At 44.1% G+C, this 22,741-nt stretch overlaps 1 protein-coding gene across 10 annotated transcripts in view; it reads right to left on the bottom strand.

Annotated features, from left to right (window-relative positions):
* Window positions 1-1,424: 1,424 nt before the first annotated feature.
* The window catches only part of Alms1 (ALMS1, centrosome and basal body associated protein), a 100,387-nt gene continuing 79,070 nt past the window's right edge, over window positions 1,425-22,741 (bottom strand). For 7 of the 10 annotated variants that reach the window (XM_039107348.2, XM_039107349.2, XM_039107352.2 and 4 more), the window contains 7 exons: window positions 9,063-9,180; window positions 7,773-7,976; window positions 7,242-7,483; window positions 6,581-6,734; window positions 5,871-5,934; window positions 2,290-2,389; window positions 1,434-1,581 (listed from right to left, as the gene is read on the bottom strand). In XM_039107348.2, coding sequence (XP_038963276.1) covers window positions 1,537-1,581; window positions 2,290-2,389; window positions 5,871-5,934; window positions 6,581-6,734; window positions 7,242-7,483; window positions 7,773-7,976; window positions 9,063-9,180 — 927 coding nt within the window. In that variant the 3' untranslated portion in view covers window positions 1,434-1,536. Of the gene's footprint in view, window positions 1,582-2,289; window positions 2,390-5,870; window positions 5,935-6,580; window positions 6,735-7,241; window positions 7,484-7,772; window positions 7,977-9,062; window positions 9,181-22,741 lie in introns of all 10 variants that reach the window. The other 3 variants (XM_039107353.2, XM_063285807.1, NM_001106604.2) reach the window with 2 other exon arrangements.

Genomic DNA, 22,741 nt, shown 5'->3' with positions numbered 1-22,741 from the left:
TCTGTCCTCTTTGCCCATACCCTCACTGCCAACTGGAGGCCCTAGCAGCTACTGCAGGACTGGGCTGGGCTCTACAAAGAGTAGACAGCAAGCAAGCAACTCTAAAGCAAATCCAAAGTAAGTCAGAAGCAGCAGCAGCAGCAGGTGAGCAGCCCTGGCCTGGGCTTCCAGCAAAGTGAGAGGTATGGCTCTTGGCGAGCCTGAGGGCTGTCAGGGCAAGTGTGTAGAAGGTAGAGAGGGAGCAGGGCAGTCTGACTGCCCTAGGAATGAGGCTTGAGATGGGCACTCTTGCTTTTGCCAAGTACATAGCACAGATGGGAAGCCATCTTGTGATGTGGGAGCAGAAGGGAAGCCCCAGCTCAGAGAACTGTTCCCTAGTCCTGTTTCCACAGTCTCCTAGGGGCCAGAAATGAATGCTCTGGCAGAGCGTCTGAACAATCCAGTGCTGGGCCCGAGAAATCATATTATTTCCATCTTGCCTAAGTTGCCTTGCAAACAGGTTTGAGACAACCACAGCTTTCTATTTCTATTCTGAATAGTAACCCACAAAGCATGAAGCCATAGCATTTTGGAGCTGAAAAAAAGTTTCAGAGCTACCTATGTTCTCATTTTAGAGGTGACTGAGCATCTGAATCAGTAAGAGACATCTTTCCTCTGCATCTTCTTGGTATCTTCCTAGTACAAGCACAAGTTTGGGCTGCACAACTTGGCTACTCTCAGGGCAATGGAGACGGGACCTGCTTTCACGTCATGTGAGGAAATCTTCTAAGGTGGCCGCTGGTCTGGGTGCCCACTGCAGGGGGTGGGGACAGTCTGCTGAATCTACACCACCTTCCTTCCTCAGCATCGGGCTTCAGCTGTGATCCTGAGTTCCAGGGAAGAAACCTTTCTGCACTGTGCACAAGCACTGGACTGAGAGCGGTGTGGGAATCATTTAGCAACACTTCCTTTCCAGATGTTGTTCTATGTATGAAACTGTTCCTGTGTGATGACGAATGGCCCCAGGCTTCAATTCCACAAACAAATGAGTGAGTGGAGGGAGACCTGCCAAAGAAGGGGGTGCGGGGGCATCTGGGGAGACTTTGGTGGTGTGTGTGGCCATGGACTAGACATTCAAACAAGCCCAACGAGCAGGAGCAGAGTTCGCCACACCAAGCTGTGACTCCATTCTCTGAGCCCATGTCCCTCCATGCAGCAGGGCAGACACTGCCCCGCTCCCTGCTCCTCTGCAGATGAGGAAAGAAGGGATCTTTTGCTGCTTGCCTCACTGAGTCCGTCAGCAGCGATTTATTTTCAAGCACACACAAGCAGGGATGCAAGGGTCCCACTGGAAGACATGACCTGTGGGCAAGGCCTCAGTGGAGAGGGGAGGCCTGCTTCCCAACTACCAGTGGCTCTGTCACAGCCCCACACCCCACAGGGACTAAGGTGCACACAGACAAAGACACCACTTTATTAAATCACACCCATTAAAGTATAAATTAGCTTCTTTGGGCTCATAAAAAAAGTATTCCTAGGCTCTGAAGTAGTCTTATGTCAGTCCCAAGGCACTTTTCTCCCCAGGAGATGATTGGTCACTTTCTGTGGAAGAAAACACAGGGAAGAAGTCAGATGCACGCATGGGTAGCTGATCAACCTCACCTCAGCACACTGTGAAAGAGGCTCAGATGACTTTCCCTAACTCACCTACTGATGGTGGCAATTAGGAAGAATGTTTTGGAAAGACGGTCTCTAAGTAATACCTATCACTCCTCTGTGGAAGCAGACAACCTAGAAGGTTGTCAGCACCTAGCACAGCAAAGCCTGAGTGAGGCTCTCACAGCAGGCAGGCCATGCAGCTCTGGGGTCTCCCCCAATGCCCCAACAGTTCCCAACCCGCACAGTCCGCTCTGGTGTTCAGCTTCTGACTTTCAGGGTCCTCTAGAATGAAATGAGTAGCCAGTGGCTGTGTGGCTTCCAAGGAAATGTGCCCTGGGAGGTTCTTGGCGGGCTCCACTCTCTAGCCTCACTCTCTGAAGACTCACATGGTCCAGCGTGTTTACACAGATCCAGAGGACTACACAGGAATGTAATCGCCCTTCGGGAATTACAAGCCTGTGCTCCGTGCAGTTCAGCTATGAGGGCGAAGCCACCTGTGTGCAGTCAGGTGTAGTCGCGGACACGTGGAGAGTGGCTCCCAGCCTCCTCTCAGCAGTCAGTCACTGCTTCTCAAGAGTGAGCCAGGCTAGCTCTGCTCTCTCTGCTGATGACCTGACCACCTCCTCCACGGACAGTGCGAGCGTAACTAACCATTTTATAGTGCTGAGCTCGTAGCCGGTAGGATGTATATTCTGATTTTCTCTTCTCCTCTTCTCTCTTCTTCTTCACTTCTGGAAGCTGCTCATAAAACCTTAGTAATGCCACATGTGGAAAGACAGACAGCAATACAGTTATCAGGCATGCATGGAGGTACAGGATGCCCTGCCCAAACCTCTGGCCCTCTGCTGCCTTGGCACCCAGCCTGTAGACAGGGCTGGCCCTTATAACCCACGCCCATGGGTACAGAAAGCCTGGCCCAGGTGCCCACAGACTGAGAGAGAGAGAGAGAGAGAGAGAGAGAGAGAGAGAGAGAGAGAGAGAGAGAGAGAGAGAGAGAGAGACGAACAAAAATAGAAAACATTGACAATAGTGCTTACTTCCAGAAAAAGAATAAAATACAGAGAAAGAGTAGGTAAAATTCTGTTTTCCATGCCATGTACAAAACTGTAGAGTTTCAATGTAACAAGCAGGTATTACTGAGAACATACATACATAAACACAGACACACCTGTGTATACATACATCACCATCAATCGGGGCATCCCAGCTAGTGTGGAACTCAGTCTGGCCTTAGCTTACCAAATGCTGGGACTATGGGGCATGCAACACCATATCCAGCTCATTACTGTACTTTACATTTTCTCGTGGCACACCCCCTTCCTGGTTTTAGGACACTACTCCTTTGCCTCTTTCACCCAACCCCCAAAGCTGTCTTTCTACGTTATGTTCTGCAAATGAAGAAAGCATGACTTCAGCACTGCTTAGCACAGAGACGTCCAGGTTTGCCCATTTCCCGGCAAGTATCACTTTTTACACTGAGTACAACCCCACTGTACGAATGCACGTGTCCTTTAGCCCCTTCTCTCCCACTGAGTACTGACGCTCACCTCATTTCGTGGCTGCAGCAGACATGAATACGGAATCATGTCTGTGACCAGGTGCACACGTAAGGCCTTCAGGTGTACCCCAGAAGTGCTACAGCTGAGCCATCGTGTCATTTGCAGGTTTTTTTGTTTTTTGTGGGGGTGGTGGTGTTTGTTTGTTTGTTTGTTTTTGAGGAACGTCATGCCAAGTCTACAGTGGCTGTGGCATTCCCTCCCATAGCACGTCTTCACTAGCACTTGCTGTCATTTGTTCCTTGATGCCAGCCATTCTGACTGGAGTGAGATGAAATCTCAAAAAAAGCTTTGGTTTGCATTTCCCTGACGTCTAAGAGAGTGACCACATTTTCAGTATTTATTGGCTATTTGCATTCTTCTTCTGAGAACTGTTTCTTCAGCTTATTAGCCTATCTACTGGCTGGACGGCTGTTCTAGTCGCCTTAATCTCCTCAGGTTCTCTACACAGTCCTCTGCGGGTGCTGGTGTGGAACACCGCTTGGTCTCACATGTTGGAACAGTTGGGGGCACTGTGCGGGAAGGTAGTGGAGCAGCACTGAGCGAGTGGCTCACTAGGGGTGGGCCTTAAGCTTGGACCATTTCCTGTTACACTCTACTTCCTGCCTGTGGGTGCAGTGTGACTGGTCAGCCAGCCTTCTGCTCTGTCACTGTGTCCTCCCTTCCCTGAGGCTGCAGCTGTAGGCTTGTATTAGGATATTTTATCACAGCAATAAGAGAAAACTAGACAGATACACAGCTGCCAAAGACTGCCTTCCATTTGGAGGCCATCTCCTCGCTCTGCTGTTTCTTTGCTGTAAGAAACTTCAGTTTCATGAAATTCCATGTTCACATCTTAAGACATATTCCTGTTATCTTGATGTGTTTTGTCTCTAGCAGTTTTAGTTACTATTGTATTCAAAATACAGAAAATAAAGAAAGTACTAGAATAGACGCACCTCTAAAATACCATAGCATTCAGAGAGAAGAGAAACTTACTCTGAGGAAAGGGCAGAGCAGAGAGGAGCTTGGGCTTGTGCTGGAAATGAAAAACTGTCAGGAACAGAAAAAAAGAAGGGAGAAAGGGCATCCACGTTGGGGAAATGTGCAGAGCTGTGGTTCAGAGGCCAGGCAGGAAGCAGGTGAGGTGAGGCTGGCACAAGCCAAGTGTTTTATAGTCACATGAGAAGCTCTGTCCTATCTAGGGTCGGGTGTCCCTAACTTCAAGCGGAGAGGAGCACAAACATGCATTTGAAAGCTGACTCTGAACAGAGTCTAAATTGCCAACAAAGAGTAGAGTGCACAGTACCATGGAATGATAATGAAGGAGAACGGGCTCAAGCAATGCTTACTAGTCGGGGACACATTCACAATATGATGTTGAGAGAAAGCAGGCGTCAGACCTGGGCGCACAGCATAAGCACTACTGGGGGCAGGGAAGCGCACTGCACCAATTACTACAAATTCCAGTACTATCAACAAGATGACTGTTGTAGGACGGAGGGGAGAGTTTTGAGTAATATTTATTTTCTTTCTACTTTTTAAAATATCTTCCAAAGATTCTTACAATTTTAAAACAAAAATCTCTGAAAAGGAAGCAGTGCTGAGAGTGGTGGCACCGCCTGGGTGGGAATCTCAGCTCTCAAGCACTGGCAGAGAGACACAAGGATCTCTGTGAGTTCCAGGCCTACCTGGTCTGCAGAGCAAGCGTCAAGCTAGCAAGGCTATCTGTATCTATCTCTAAATATTCTTGTTTACCTCAAACAAACCAACACTGATTAAAAAACAAAGCAATCCACCACTTCAGAAGCCCCATGCAACCCCATGACTGTTCTTCTAATCAGCCCCAGAAACCTGTAACGTAGTTTTTTAATGGCATTCTCATAATCAATATATGCTTATCAAGCTCATTCATTAATGAGAAGACAATGCTTATAGCTGCAGAAGATTCAGAGTCTTTATGAAGAGTAGTCTGAGGAAATTTCTCAGCCTCAGTGGTTAACCATTGGCCACCGTTGCACAGGACCCAGGCTCAATTCCTCTAGCATCAGTGTGATAGCTCACAGATGTCCCTAACTCCAGCTCCAGGAAATCTGGAGTGCCTAGAAAGTCACCCACTGCATGCATGTGGTACACTTACACTTACACACACACATGCGGGAAAAAACACTCATACACACAAAAATAAAAATAAATAAATCTTAAAACAACAAAACAAAAACCCTGGCCTCTCGTGCACCTGCACCCCAGCTACTCAGACCTTGTTTCCCAAAGGTAACCACTATTACCAATTCTTTTCCAACCTACAGAAACACTTCATACATGCACATGTCTACACAGCTATAAAAGCAAAGGCTTCTTTTTAAACACTACCAATGAGGCAGTGAACTGAAACTGAACATGCTTCTGAAACCCAAGTTCTTAAGCTAATGTCTTGGAGATTTCTAATGCAGAGATGCTCACCCTAGACGTTCCCCTTCCCTTTGAACAGGAACCGCTTTCACGCTACCTTCTCTCTCTCTTCCTTTCCTGTACTATGAGAAGCAACCTAACACCTAACCTGGGAAGCATGTGCTGGGAAGGCAGGCTGCCGGAGGCCTGGCTTGTAGCTTGTAGCTTGTAGCTTGTAGCTTGTAGCTTGTAGCTTGTAGCTTGTAGCTTGTAGCTGGGTAATCACCACCGTTCTTTTGGACTTACCGTCTGGTCCTCCGAATCATTTCCGTCTTCCCAATAGGCTTGTTCTTCTGGACTGCCAAGAGAACTAGAGGAGAGAGGAGTTTATTAGGGGATAATAAGTGTAAGGAGAGGTAGAGCCTAGCTGAAGAGCTGCTGGAGCCTGGGCCCTGATCTGAGCTGCAGTACAGGAAGTGACTAAAGACCAAGGACAAGGCCCGAGTCTGAACTGCCTTGCGGGACACAGAGGTCACCACCTAAATCTGCTATGGCAGGGGACCCAATACTGACCAGGTGACCAGTAAGGCTAACAGCTTTAGTTAGTGCTTCACATCCTCACAGCTTTCTTGTTATTTTACTGAGACTTGCCACTCGGTGCAACTAAGAGAATAGAGACCTTGGCTGCAGAGCCCAGCTCTTTCACTAAGAGACTGTAACTCGGGGTGAGCGATCTGCTCTCCCTGTGAAGTAAGAGATCAATACAGTGCCTTTCTTAGAGAGGTCAGTGTATCCCTCTTTCATTTCCTACCACACCCTGAAACCATGAACACGAGGCTAGTTCACAGAGGCATCATCCTTGAAGCAACTTGTCCTTTTAAAGAGATGCAGTGACAGGGCTAGCAGAACTGGCTTCCTGGGTCACAGATGCGTGAGGAGCTAGGTTGGACCAGTCTGCTAGCTCAGGAGACCTCAGCAAGCAGAGCCACAGTCAGCAAAGTGACAAGAGGACACACCTCTCCTGGGCAGGGGCCTCGCAGTGTTGAACAGAGCTTCTCGCTCATTCTGGAACAGGTTCTGTAGCTTCCTCTCCTGGACTAGTAGCTTCAGACGTTTTATCCGCTCCCCAGAGCGGGAGATGAAATCAGGTCTGTGAAGCTGAAGTGATTCCTACAGGAGAGAAAGCCTTATATTAATGACATAGGCTGTTTTCCAAGTGCCCAGAAAAACAAACAAATCAACAAAAAGCAAAAAACCAGCACAGGTTTGGAGAGACTGAGGGAGATCAAGGAAGCCCAGAAATGCCTTTAGGAAGAGTTGAGAACTAAAGTGGGTCGGTCACTGCAACTCTTCCAGATGCTAATGAGACAAGAGGTCAGCTCATTCACTTCAAACAAATTCATCAGTAAACATTTCCTTTAGCTACCAAGAGGGAAGCGCTCAGGGATGAGCGCCTGGTTAACACTGCAAGGACCTAGAACAACGCAATGCTGACCCAAACCTGCACATGGAGGAGCCTGCACACAGTGAGCAGTGACATCACCGCCACAGAACCCTTTTCCTTCTCCTCCCAGTTCTCAGATGCTGAGGACAGTGGGATGACTAAACCCCAGCATGCCAGCCACACATCCCCACAAACACAAATGGCTGAAGTCAACATGATGTCACTGTGCCTACCTGCAGGGTTGCTCTCACAAATGGCTGAAGAAAACTCTGGCCACTATCCCTGCCTGGGCCTCCCAGGGACCCACGACTGTTCATGCATTGTGCCTGCCAGTTTTGTTCCCTCAGTGGCTCCCTCCAGGGTTTGGTTTGGGTTACTGGTTCAAACCAGGAGATAGCAGGTCTGTAAATCTTGGGCAGGTTTTCCTTCTTAGATTCAGACTTTCTGTTTTCCACAGGAACAAACCATGAGACTCCTACAGGAAAATATTTTCAAGAAACGTTTTTAATAACTGTACCCAATTACACCAAATAAATGTATGTAATACTGACTTGCACAGGACTCATCTGTTGGGGTGACAACCTTTAAGGTGCCCTTGAGTTGGTCTTCACCACAGTGAGACTCTACATAAAGTTCTAGTTGCTTTCAAAATATGCCACTGTGGTGACCAGCGGCAGGAGAGCAAAAGCACGGGTCCTCAGTGTTACAATAGACTTAGACATGCCTTTTACTCATTTCCCAGCTACCCAGAGTTAGAAACCGACCTTCACAGGGATTTGGCTTGTTTTTCCTTAAGTTTTTGCCCCGCAGATAGTTGGAAAGGAACTTTTTCTCTTTGGCTTTTTCTTCTGACCAAGAAGTCATATCACTATCCTCTTCCAATCTGGCCTCACTAGAACTGGGCGTTGGGAAAGTCACCCCAACATCCTGAGTGTATTTTTTGGCACCAGTCACAATCTCCAAGTTACCTGAGGGGAAAGACAGATGTATCTTGGAGCAGGCCGGAAGCAAGGTTGGCAGGCTTAATCAAGACAGAGATGAGCCCTATTAATAACTCAAGAATATGCTGCATGGCAGGCAGGGCAAAGGAGGAGAAAAGGAGAGAAAGATGGAGACAGGTGCAGACAGACGAGAGAAGGTTTAATCTCTACGTGGGTTAGCTATCAGACAGAAGAAAGGTTCCTTGGTTCAGGCTTCATGACCTCTGACACCAAGGGAGCAGGACAGAGTACGTCTGGCCCGGTTGCCAATCACCCAGGAAGAGGAAGAAAGAGGTGACAGTGGTGAGCTCAGGACTTGAAGGAAGAAGAAAAAAGACTGACTTGTATAAAATCAAAAGTTCTCTAGCCCCGCTCTCCAGTTACTGTTCAGAATTCAGGACTCCAGAAAACGTTACACAAGCCACTCTCTTCTGTTTTCACAGAATGCACACAGTAGTAAACCACACCCTCTTCTTTATGTTGAGTTTTCTTTTAAATGCTTGGGACCTTCCAGTATTGGTAAAATACGATTTCTTCATGTTTGAGTATGGGTGCTTTGTCTTCACGTGTGTCTGTGTGACAAGCGTACCTGCAGAACCACTGGATTCCCCAGAACTGGAATTACAGATGTTTGAGTATGTGTGTGTCTATTGGGAAGTCTGCAAGAGCAATCAGTGCTCTTAACCCTCTTTCCAGCCCGGAGAGAAAGCTTCCTCATTCTACAGCTATCAACATTGATTTTAACTTTCTGCTATAATAAACCTACATTTTACACTTAGAATTTTGCACATATTTAGGTATATCTATTGGCCAAATTCCAAATGCAAAAACTCCTGAGTCAAACTAAATTTGATAAGAGCTGCCAAACTGCTTTCCACAGGGGCAAACTATTTAGACCCCTGCTATGAGACACTCCTAAACTCTTGCTTAGCAACTTGCATTTTTTAAATTAATACATAAAAATAGCACCTAAATATGCAGAAACTTCTAACCTCTATACCCATCATGAGTGAAGTTAAGTGTGCTGAAGAGGTATATCCACATCAATACACAATTTAAATTCAAGGGACTTACCAGCTTGTACACCCTTATTCAACATGTGCACATTTTCCTCATTGGACAGAGTAGAGTCCAAGCTCAAACAACTACCAGCAGATGAAACAGAGTCAGAAGACATTATACGGTTTGCCACCTGGAAAAATGAAGAGACTCTCTCAGAACGATCTGCAGCCACTCACAGGGCAAGCCAGCGAGCGACCCAGCTGAAGCAGCTTGTGAGCGGTGTGACCATGGGTCTGTGACCGGGAGAGGGCTGCTATACAACTGGACAGAGTGCTGGGAAGTCCCTAGGATTTGAGAAAACCAAAGACGTTGGCACTAAACCTTAGCCTGAAACATCTCCAGAGTGAAATCCTCAGCTGACACCTGCAGATAATTCTGGAGCTAAAAGAAATGCTAACCTAAGTGATGAAGTCCACAGCAGATCCATCAATCGGCGCAGATTCTGACACTGCTTACATATCAGACAGATAGCAAACAGCTGCAGTGCACCTGAAGAAATCCCAAATGGGTCAAGCACATAAAACACACGAAAGCCCCTAAGCCCTTTTTAACTACATTCAGAGCAAGTAGATTGAGTTGAGGGCTGGAAGCTGATACTGGTGGGTGAGAAAAAGTTCAAAATATAGCTGAGCAAATGCCCCATAAAACTGTTTCTTAAAACATATTATGTGGGCGGTGGTAGCCCGCACCTTTGATCCCAGCACTTGGGAGGCAGAGGTAGACAGATCTCTCTGTGGGGTCAGCCTGGTCTACAGAGCAAGTTCCAGGACAGCTCTGGCTGAGACAAACTCTGTCTCAACAAACAAACAAAGTCTGTAAGCAAGCATACAAACATGGAGGTCAGAAGAGGGCACCAGCATCTCCCTCCATCACTCTTAATCTATTCCTGTGAGGCAAAACCTCTCTGGACCTTGGGCTCACATTCCACAGCTAGACTGGAACCAGAAGCCCCAGCAATCTTGTCTCTGCTTTCCTCAGATCTGGATTACTGGTGTATATGGGATGCTTGGCTCGTTAAGTAGGTGCTGGGACCTGGCACCATGGCCCAGCCAGTGTCCTTTTCCATTGAGATACTTCCCCAGCCCAAGCCCAGTGTTTAAGCCCTCTCGTCATGAATGTCTGGGGGAAGGAGAACCTATGGGTGGAAAAGAGAGAACCTTTATAGGAGAGGTTTAGTCAGCGGCATTTCTTCTAAGTGCCAAATGACATTTTTATAAGCAAGTTTGATGGAACTGTAGTGCAGTCCAAGCAAGGTATCTGCTCCTTTGAAATGGATCAACTCCAAGGCCTTTGGGGACTTAGCCCAGAATCCTGGAAAAAGGGGAGCCATGATAAGGCATTTGAAAGCAGGAAACATTTTGATTTTTCAGAAAATTAAGAATTGTAAACTGGTAAGTTTAATACCATCAACCGGTCAAATTTAAAATTTATTTCATCGATCTGCTAGTCTGCAGGCACGTGAAAGTCAAAGGCTCGCAAATGTCCAAGCATGGTAAAGACAAAGACTGGCTGCCACATTAGTCATCTTCCGGGTAGACATGATCACTGAGCGGCAGCATGTCTACTACACGTACATTTAAGGACGAGAGTCCTAAGGATTAAAATGACACACTGGCAGACTATGGTCAGTCCACACTTACCCTAGTGTTTTTTAAAGCTCAAAGAGGCTGCGCCTGAGTGTACATCTATCTTGCACTGCACAAATCCCCCACAGAGCACCTCCTGAGTCTCTAGGTCTGGTTGCAGCCATTCTTGCCTGTTTTGCATATCACCATTTTGGAGTTTTGGAAAGCAGAATTTCTGTATAATAAACATCTAGAGTGCCTGAGAGGTGGAAAAGCTCTTAAGAAACAGAGGCATGGCCCAAATCAAATTAGAGAATAGGATGGATAATTATATAAATTAAAGGTCAGAGCACTGTAGAGACAGAATGGTAAGATTATTTGATGTAGGGGAGGAAAAAAACAAAAGCAAACCAAAGTCAGCTCCAGGCCTGGAATCTTAAGACCTGAGCCAGTGGTAGGTCCTGCCTTTATTATCTCTCAGGACATAAAGTTGTCTCTTTGTGTCAGTTACCTCACTTAAGATTGAATGGAAATTTTTACTCTTGAAATTACAGGAAGTGTAGAAAGAGGCTACACTGGCTTATACCTGCAATCCCAACACTGGGAGGCTGCAGGAGGACGACTGCATGCAGCCTTTCTGAGGCTAGCTTGAGCTATACAGTGAGGCCCTGTCTCAAAACAAATGAATGAAGACATACATATAACAAAAAAGTGTTCAAAAGAACAAAGAAAAATTCTACAACAAGAAATCCTAGAAAATATAAAACTGCAGCTCTTCACATTATAGCGAGGAGATCATGAGTTCGAGTCCAACCCGGGCAAGCATGAGACACCATCTCAGGACAAACCTGTCTCAGGACAGGTTTGCTGATTGATAGTAGGCTATAAAACAGAATGAAAACACAACTACTGTAAAACGTTCAGAATGCTAAAAGGTTAAAAAGCAAAAAATGCACAAGCACAAAGGGGCAATATGGGCCAGACAAGTCTCTAAGGGGGAAACAGTACATCTAAATAAATGGGGATACTTACATGTGAGTTAAGACTAGGATGCAAGGATGCTAGGATGGCAAGTCTCCCCAAAACAATCTGTAGATTCTCCATAAACCTCAAAAATCCTAGTGGACCTTCCTGAAAAAATGTGTAAGATGTTCCCAAGCTTCCATAAAAAGCAAAGGATCCTAAGAGCCAAAACTTATTAGGAAAAGAACAGATAAAAAGTGTATTTCCTAATTTCAAAACAAAGTTAACATGGTTAAGACACAGAATAACAGAGGTAAAAAATAGGGTGTAGACACACCAGTCAACAGAGATCTGAGAGTGATCAAGTAAACTCTTAAGATTATGGTCAGCTGGGGCTCAGAATAAAGGGATCTCCACATGCAAGAGGGGTTGGCCACCACACCACACACAAAGCGTGCAGTGCACACGGATGCAGGTGTGCCCAAGCTTTCTGACACTGCAATCTACAGAGGTGCACTCACAGCTCTGAGACACTGTGGACTACAGGCCAGGCATGCCTGCATCAACTTTTAAAATGAAAACAGAGGGGAGAAAAATCTCAAGTCTAATACCAACAGCACAAACCACAAGAGGAGACTGTTAAACCAAACTGCATTATTCACCCTTTAACTTCAGGTTTCATTTTTAAAATAAACAGACGTGCCAGAATAGGAGACATTCTCAAGCTATACACCCTGTGAGACTCGTGACAGAATACAGAGCTGATAAGAATAGATAACACATATGATACTCAAAGGGCTGAGAAGGGCACCCAAATACATAAAACACTTACTAGCTGAGCAGGAAGACAGGTGACCAGGTTTAAAAGTGGGTAAAATTGAGTATCCTTGTCAACAAAGACCAACACACACAAAGGTCTTCACTATCAAGTCACCAGGAAACCCAGATTAAAATCATCACCGAGTGCCTTCACGTCATTTAGTATGGTCACACCAAACACATGAATAATGACAAGTTTTGGTAAGATGTGGAAAAACTGGAATGCTCAACACACTATACATGGGCACTGGAAAGAGCACAACCACTTTGAAAAAAAAAAACCCAACCCAAAATCCTGCAAACAAAATCAAAAAGGGCTGGGGAGTAGTGGTGCATGGCTTTAATCCCAGTACTTGGAAGGCACAGACAGGCACATGTCTTGAGTTCAAGGCCAGCCTGGTCTACACAGAGTGAGTTTCAAGGCAGCCAGGACTACACAGAGAAATGCTGTCTCAAACAAACAAAAACAACAAAAAACAAAAAAAGACTGAGTGAATGAATAAGTCAATTAAAAAACACAGGCAGTTTCTAAAAACTCACAAACCATTTCACACCTAAAAGAAATGAAGATATATAAAACTTCTAAACAAATGGTCATGCTTGCATTCCAAAAATTAAAAACAATCTAAAGCCAGGTGTGGTAGCAAATGCCTTTGATCCCAATTCTCAGGAAGCAGAGGCAGGTGTATTTCTCGCAGTTTGAGGCTAGCCTGTCCTACGAATCAAGTTCCAGGACAGCCAAGGCTATACAAAGAAACCCGGTCTCAAAAAAAGAAAGAAGAAAAGAAAAAGACAAAAAAAAAATGAAAAAAGGAAAGAAAAAGAAGTAGCAATCCAAATGTTCTAACCGCCCAGCAGTAGATTATGGTAAACACCCACATAACAAACCGCTACACATCAGGAAGAGGAGCTGCTGAAAGCACATCATATGGAAAAACCTTGAAAACACTCCACTGACGCAAACACGCCATCTGCAAAAGGCTGCTTCATCAGCGACTATCTCAACTGTGCAGAATGGACAAGATAAAGGTCCCAGAACTGAGAATACGGAATAACTGTTAACAAAAGCAAGGGAGCTTTCTAGAGGGAACAGACACACTCAAAAACTGGATATGTTGATGACTGCACAACTCACTTGCACTAGAATCTTAACACTGGCCGCCTCTGGGGAGCTTGATGCCTGGGAACTTGAGTGGGAAGGACACTCATCGAATACTCAAACTACATCAGTTCTAACATATCACTAGGCTGTATTACCAGTTCAAAAGAGAATCAACAAAAAGACTTGAAGTAGTGAGTGTGGCAATGATGCAATGAGTTTGATGCTGCTAAGTTATAAAAAAGTTTTAGCCTCATAAATGTGGCAAACTCATTCCATCATGCTTAGTACAAAGATCCAAGTTTCAAAGTACGATGTCCACAAACTTATCCCCAAGAAGGCTGCTGTATTTGCAAAAGGAAGTCAGTGGAAAGTTCCTCCACACAGTATCAGTGAGCAATGGTTACAATGGATACCAGGGGGAAAACCCTTGTCAGTAGGGAGCGAAGAGAAAGCTAGACCTATTGCCTATGCCAGAATTCAGAAAGGGAATAGTTTTTGCAATCTTAGTAGTAAAAACTGTTGATCATTAGGAACTAAGGCATGTACACTGGTCTCCCCTTTAAGGAGACGGGGCAGAGGATCTGCTGAAGCAAAGGCTGGTGGTTGAGCCCTGCTTCGAGCTGGGTGTGAAAGTCATGGATAGGACCACAGGCCTCCCGCATTTCCAAGGGCCAGTTGAGAATGCACAAAAGCCAGGGGAAATCTCCCATTTACAGTGATTTTTTTTTTTTATAAATTGCCATGAAAAGGCAAACATTCAAAACTATAGTCAAAAACTTCCAACAAAATGTGCAAATCTCCTTAGGTGAAAGCACCTCTATGTCGGTGAAAGTCAAATGAAACAAAGCAAATACTAACAGGGATGTTGACAAACTGGAACACTCATACTGCTTTTGGGTGTGAAGTGATAAGGGCCCTTTTTTTTTTTTTTCTTTTTTTCGGAGCTGGGGACCCAACCCAGGGCCTTGAGTTTGCTAGGCAAGTGCTCTACCGCTGAGCTAAATCCCCAACCCCGGTAAGGGCACTTTAGAACTGGAATTTAGGATTGGAAGAAATTTTCCCAAGATCACCTCATGATGGCTCTTCCAAGTTTACTAACAAAAATAATGTTTATAGTGAAAGCTGTTTCTAGCACGTCACAAAAGAAAACACTAAATGTTCTTAGAGGAATTTAATATTGAAGGTTGGTTTTTAAAAATAACTATATATATATTAATATATATTAATATATATATTTTAAAAATAACTATATGGTGGCATGACATGAAAGCATTAGGTGAGATGCAGCCTTACGTCCAAGGCATATGACCAGTCAAGCAACAGTACAGGGAATACTGACTTCTACCCAGTTTCCAAAGCCACCATGGAGAGACCTATACTTGTGTCCAACTGGTTTGGAGATCCACCACTGAATACATTTTAAAAACTCTAACAGATGCTGCTGGCAAGCTACAGAACCTGTCCCTTTGTCCACAAGCACCTTAGCAACCTCCAGGCATGTGTGGGTTGGTTGGCTCACTGTTCTCCAAGGCGGGGCTTCCACATAAAGACTTGAGCGTTTCCACGTTAAATGCTATCAGACGACAGTGTAAACTTTCTATGTATAGCATCTTGGGAGAAGATGCTTGCTGCTTCTCTCCAATGTTAGAAAGCAAACTCACCTGCTGGTGCCTAGTTCTACACAGGAAGAGGGAAATGCCAGCATTTCAGTGTTTCTGGACTTTTGTAGTACTTTTTAAGTTAAAAAGTACTAGATGAAACCCATTTCCACATTTATTGATTAGACATCATGAAGATCCAGACAAGAACCTTTAACTACTGTGTTTACTGAGGCATGACCTCATGTAGCCCAGGCTGACCTTTAACTTGTTGTGTACTGAATTTCTGATTTACCTGCATCAGCCTCCCAAGTACTGGGATTACAGGGACTTGCTACCATGCTCTGGTTCCTTGAAATCTTTTTAAAGTCTAAAATTACTTTCAAATTTTTTCATTAATCATAATAGCCAAAAACTAGCCAGCTTAATTGGCAGGTATGATGTTGTATAACTATATTCCGGCACGGGAGGTAGTGGCAGGAGAATCAGGAGTTCAAAGTCATCTTTGGGTACACAGCAAGTTAAAGGCTAGCCTTGGCTACATGAGGCCCTGTCCAAAATAAGAAAATTACTCTGAACATAAAAATTGAGCTTGAAAAGAGTATTTGTTATAATGTAGGAAGTTTAGTATCAATGGCCTTCAATCAAACAGACACCTGAGAGGAGGAAGAGGTTTTTCTGAGGAATGGGTTAATGGTAAATATAACTATCCAACCTTAAAATACCAGAAATATTCTAGTCACTCAAAATCTGAGGACTCTGTCACCAAACATGGCTTCTTCTTTCACAGGGCTTTAGGAATGTCCAGATCAACTGATAATTATATAATTATAATGCATCTGTATGAAAAATAATCTTTTGACATGTAATTCCTAGAAATTAATTATGAAAAATGTCGGGTGTGTTGGTTTATACCTTTAAACTTAGCACTTGGCAGCCATAGCAGCAGATCTCTGAAAACGAGGCCAGGCTGGTCTACATAGTGAGCTCCAAACAGCAAGGGCTAGCTCAAAAGGGCGGGCGGGGGGGGGGGGGGGGGAGGGGGGCGTGTGTATAAAACCATCACCAGAAAGTTAAAGTATCTAAATAGGTTCTTGGGTTTTTTGTTTTTGTTCTGTTACCCATATGAGTGAAGACTGAAGACAGAACAGATTTGGATGATATCAACATTGAAGCTGTAGCTACCAATATGGTTAACATGCTATATAGGTCATCATGGCAGAGGCCAGGAAAGGTTCCCAGATACAGGAGCACTGAGGAACAGAGGAAGAGAGTAAACCATGAACTAAACTCCTCCATCAACATGTGGGAGGAATCGGAAAGCTGACACGATCATGAAAACCTTGCAGAGCAGCAGGGCAGGGTAGTAGGGATTCCAAAGGTCTACCAAGTTGGAAACATTATGGTTGCAGTGGTTTTCCCTTGTCCTCCTTTAAACACCGCAGGGACCAGGATCACTCACAGGGTAACTCTGCATCTTTATTTGACTCAGGAGGCCAGCTACACCTGTTACGTTTACTTGGAGGCTCAGACCCGACTTTAGATTAGTAAAAATAAAATAAAAATAAAACTTCAGCCAGAATTAGGCTACTCTTCAGGTCTTTCATTTTGATCAGATCCTCCATATGCAATTGTTTGGATTAAAATTTCAAAAGAACCAAGCTGTTCAATTACTAAGTTAATGATTGGGAGTCCAGCTTAAGAGGACACCAGATTTTCTTAGGAACTTTATATTGCTTATTACAAGATATCTATCGATGACTATGTAGAAATACTTACAAAATAAATCGTAGCACTTTAACAGTTTAAGTGCACTGCTTCTCTCCCTCCACTTTCTTTTTTTAAGTAGGAAATTTGTGTTTATAATCTTGAGGTTTGGAAGAGCCCCATACTCACAGAATGAATAAAGAATATGTGTAATAGCATAGTTACAGTCCAACTAATGTTTAAAAATCAACAAAGGATCCTCAGACAACAATGACAAAAGCCCAAAAAGACATGAGAAATATAAATGGCAAATCTGAGATATTTTTCAAAGCACACTTGGGAGGATTAACAGATATTAAAAAGGTGAGCCCTGAGCAAGGGCCTGGGGATGACCCAGCACACACTTCAGAACTACTGAACGGAAACTTCAAAAACTTTCCAGAGTGGACATTTTAGAGACAGAAGAAAGTACAACATGGATTATACACTGCAATTTGATTTTGATTAACTAGGTAGGTTTTGTAACCTCCTGGCCAGTTTAATTTACATTTTGCTCAATCATCATTTAGACTTTAAAATATATCTAAATACAACAATGTAAAACACCTCTTAGAAGACCACCCACGTGACATGATGCTCACACATATCGTGTTGATACTCTCTCCTTCTGTGACAAGAACGGAGAACTGGGGTTGGGGATTTAGCTCAGTGGTAGAGCGCTTGCCTAGCAAGCGCAAGGCCCTGGGTTCGGTTCCCAGCTCCGAAAAAAAGAAAAAAGAAAAAGGAAAAAAAAAAAAAAAAAGGAGAACTGTTCTTTTAAAGGATCTGTTCCGGATTCTATTAGTCAGTCCTGGGAAGGGACCCCAAGGACACACCCTTCTCAGCACAGATTTAGCCAAAACCTCTAAGTTTTGACACATTGTTGCTACCTTAAAACATAAGAAAAAATTTTGTCTCTCATGTATTACTGTGTTGCGGTTACAGAACAGGCTTACTTACATAACTACTTTGGGATTTCTTCACATTCTACCTAGTACTCATAACCATGGTGTTCTATAGGTGTCTGGAACTGACTATGGCGTTTTACAGAGATATATTAAACAAGTGTATAATACAAGATTATACACTACAGTCAACCATCCTTTCTTCCTGACTACGAAACTCAAAGAAGCATGTTAGAACATCCTACCTCACTGGTCCAGTCAATGTGTTAAAGTTGAAAATAAAGCAAATCCCTTACAAACCTCTCCCTTTGACTTCCTTGACTTGAAAGGAGTCTACAACTGTGCCATACCAGAGTTTGGAAATATGTAAGACACTTAAAAGACAAATAGTATTCACTCAAAACGAACACACACACACACACACACACACACACACACACACACACACACACACACACCTTCAATTCAGGCAGGAATATTTTAAAAAGAAGTTTTATAGTATTGTATGAGATTGAGCATTGTGTAGCATAAATGAAAAATTCCCCTTCCAGTATACATGTAAAAGAGTCACAGAGAGCTCCCCTACCCAGGTCTCTGGCATGTCCTTGAGATACCCCCACAGTAGTGGGGATATCGAACTTGGAAGAGGCTATTCCTGTAGCAAGGCAGGAACCCCATTGGAGATAGGGACACCAACCCACTGACAAAACCTATCCCAAAATTTATCCTGTCTATAAAAATTGCAGGGATGGGGAATGGAGCAGAAACTGAGGGAATGGCCAATTAGTAATGGGTCCAATTAGAGACCCATTCCATGGGCAAGCACCAACCCGATGCTACTACTGATACTCTTGTTATGCTCACAGACAGAAGCCTACCATGGCTGTCCTCCACCCAGCAGCTGACTCAGACAGATGCAGACACCCACAGCCAAACACTGGAGGGTACTTGGGAACATTGGAGGGCACTAGGAGAAGAATTGAAGGCTCTGAAGGGAATAGGAACTCCACAGGGTGACCAACAGAGTCAACTAACCTGGACTCTTGGCTCTCAAGAGACTGAACCACCATCCAAAAAGCATATACAAGCTGGACTGAGACACCCCAAACATATATAGCAGATGTGCAGCTTAGTCTTCATGTGGGTCCCCCAACAAGTGGAGCAGGGAGCTATCCCTAAAGCTGTTGCCTGTCAGTGAAATATGTTCCCCTCACTGCCTTGTCTGGCCCCAGTGGGAGAGGGATATGCCTAGCCCTGAAGAGACTTGATGTGGCACAGTGGGGGAATACCCAGGGAGGGGAGGCTCCACCCTCTCAGAGAGAAATGCAAGGTGAAAAGACAAGGACACAGAGGGACAAAGATCTGACTGCTTGCGTTATGTGCTGGCCAGATGGGCGGAGTATTCGGCAGAGCTCACGTGAAGGTTCAGATATTACACGGAATATTTTGCACCTGGATTAGATAGACCTGTGACTAGATGCCAATAGATTCTGAGATTATGAACATAAAGCACGAAACAGTGGGGTGCTTTTTATACCTACTGAAATGCATGTACGTGTGTACACACACACATTTTTAAAAACCCAAGTAACTCAAAACTTATTTCCAAAAGGCCAGTAATATAAGCAAGATGAGAATGGGCACAGGGAAAATTTCTTAAAGAGAGGCCATGATTTGGAACACATTTAATTAAACCATCCTTAGTACTAAAGGGTTTTTGTTCTGTTTTGTTTTGGTTTTCTACAAGCCATACTAGTGCATACCTACAGTCCTGGAGGATTACAAGCGTGGGATCAGCTTTGGGTTACAAAGTGAAACATGTATATTAAAAATATGGGGGTTGGGGATTTAGCTCACTGGTAGAGCGCTTGCCTAGCAAGCGCAAGGCCCTGGGTTCGGGCCCCAGCTCCGAAAAAAAGAAAAGAAAAAAAAATATGAAGAGAGGGAGAGAGAGCTCACCGCCCGGACAGGTGGGGACTCCTGAGACTGAAGAGAGGAGGAGACCACCAATACTGCGAAACCCTGCCCACATCCCTGGCCCAAGAGGAAACTGTATAGGGCCTCTGGGAACCGTAAGATAGGGGCACTCAAGCGGCAGGTCCCCTGCAGTCCAGACACCGCCCAGAACTGAAGGGACCCGGTCAAAAGCTCCCTGCACCCAAATCCTGTGGGAGGGAGAGCTAAACCTTCAGAGGGGCAGACATGCCTAGGAAGCCAGAAGAGACTACACTCTGCCCACATTTCTGACTCCAGAGAAAAACACCTAACGCCATCTGGGACCCAGGTGCACCTGGGTGGTGCGCAGGCCCTCCTGGTTGTCGCCCTCACAGAGAGCTCGAAAGCAACACCCCAGGAGCAACTTCAGCCACAGGACCACAGGTAAGACCAACTTTTCTGCTCCAAGCGACCTGCCTGGTGGACTCAGGACACAGGTCCATAGGAAGACCAGTAGATAGGAAAGACTACACACCTGAAAACAGAACACTCTGTTCCCATAACTGGCTGAAAGAGAACAGGAAAACAGGTCTACAGCACTCCTGACACACAGGCCTATAGGACCGTCTAGCCACTGTCAGAAATAGCAGAAAAAGGTAACACCAGAGACAACCTGATGGTGAGAGGCAAGCACAGGAACCCAAGCACAGAAACCAAGACTATATGGCATCATCAGGGCCCAATTCTTCCACCAAAGCAAACACTGAATATCCAAACACACAAGAAAAGCAAGATCAGGGGTTGGGGATTTAGCTCAGTGGTAGAGCGCTTGCCTAGGAAGCGCAAGGCCCTGGGTTAGGTCCCCAGCTCTGAAAAAAAGAACCAAAAAAAAAAAAAAAAAAAAAAAAAGGAAAAAAAGAAAAGCAAGATCTAGATTTAAAATCACATTTGATCATGATGATGGAGGACTTCAAGAAAGACATAAAGAACTCCCTTAGAGAAATGCAGGAAAACATAAATAAACAAGTGGAAGCCTATAGAGAGGAATCACAAAAACACCTGAAAGAATTCCAGGAAAACACAAACAGGTGAAGGAATTAAAAATGGAAATAGAAGGGGTTGGGGATTTAGCTCAGTGGTAGAGCGCTTGCCTAGGAAGCGCAAGGCCCTGGGTTCAATCCCCAGCTCCGAAAAAAAGAACCAAAAAAAAAAAAATGGAAATAGAAGCAATAAAGAAAGCACAAAGGGAGACAATCCTGGATATAGAAAACCAAAGGAAGAGACAAGGAGCCTCAGATACAAGCATCACCAACAGAATACAAGAGGAGCAGAAGATTCCATAGAAATCATTGACACAACTGTCAAAGATAATGTAAAACGGAAAAAGCTACTGGTCCAAAACATACAGGAAATCCAGGACTCAATGAGAAGATCAAACCTAAGGATAACAGTTATAGAAGAGAGTGAAGACTCCCAGCTCAAAGGACCAGGAAATATCTTCAACAAAATCATAGAAAAAAACTTCCCTAACCTAAAGAATAAGATGGCCATAAACATACAAGAAGCCTACAGAACTCCAAATAGATTGGACCAGAAAAGAAAATCCTCCCGTCACATAATAGTCAAAACACCAAACGCACAAAACAAAGAAAGAATATTAAAAGCAGTAAGGGAAAAAGGTCAAGTAACATATAAAGGCAGACCTATCAGAATCACACCAGACTTCTCACCAGAGACTATGAAAGCCAGAAGATCCTGGACTGATGTCATACAGACCCTAAGAGAACACAAATGCCAGCCCAGGTTACTGTATCCAGCAAAACTCTCAATTAACATAGATGGAGAAACCAAGATATTCCATGACAAAACCAAATGTACACAATATCTTTCTACAAATCCAGCCCTACAAAGGATAATAAATGGTAAAGCCCAACATAAGGAGGCAAGCTACACCCGAGAAAAAGCAAGAAACTAATCGTCTTGGCAACAAAACAAAGAGAAGAAAAGCACACAAACATAACCTCACATCCAAATATGAATATAACAGAAAGCAATAATCACTATTCCTTAATATCTCTCAACATCAATGGTCTCAACTCCCAAATAAAAAGACATAGATTAACAAACTGGATACGCAATGAGGACCCTGCATTCTGCTGCCTACAGGAAACACACCTCAGAGACAAAGACGGACACGACCTCAGAGTGAAAGGCTAGAAAACAACTTTACAAGCAAATGGTCTGAAGAAGCAAGCTGGAGTAGCCATTCTAATATTGAATAAAATCAATTTTCAACCAAAAGTCATCAAAAAAGATAAGGAAGGACACTTCATATTCATCAAGGGAAAAATCCACCAAGATGAACTCTCAATCCTAAATATCTATGCCCCAAATACAAGGGCACCTACATATGTAAAAGAAACCTTACTAAAGCTCAAAGCACACATTGCACCTCACACAATAATAGTAGGAGATTTCAACACCCCACTCTCATCAATAGACAGATCATGGAAACAGAAATTAAACAGAGATGTAGACAGACTAAGAGAAGTCATGAGCCAAATGGACCTAACGGATATTTATAGAACATTATAACCTAAAGCAAAGGATATACCTTCTTCTCAGCTCCTCATGGTACTTTCTCCAAAATTGACCATATAATTGGTCAAAAAACAGGCCCCTGCTGCAGCCATACAATCTTTAAAAAGTAGCTACCACTGATGTAAACTAAAGGAAAGCTAAAATTACAGAATCACTACAAGAAAGCCAAGGAGTACTTTGGTGTACCTGACGTGGGCTGAGCCTGACTATCAGATATGACATCGAGGAGCGCATATGATGCATACATAAAAGGACTCTGCTGGGGGTTGGGGATTTAGCTCAGTGGTAGAGCGCTTGCCTAGGAAGCGCAAGGCCCTGGGTTCGGTCCCCAGCTCCGAAAAATAGAAAAAAGAAAAAGAAAAAAAATAAGAAATAGACATCTTAGACTTATATTTAGGGTTTTTTGTTTTTAAAAAGGCCCCCAAAGAAAAATATATGATCTATAGCAATTAAATTC

The sequence above is a fragment of the Rattus norvegicus genome, chromosome 4, assembly GCF_036323735.1.
Source record: "Rattus norvegicus strain BN/NHsdMcwi chromosome 4, GRCr8, whole genome shotgun sequence".
Classification (NCBI taxonomy): Eukaryota; Metazoa; Chordata; class Mammalia; order Rodentia; family Muridae; genus Rattus; species Rattus norvegicus.
This window is presented reverse-complemented; position numbering and strand designations above follow the sequence as displayed.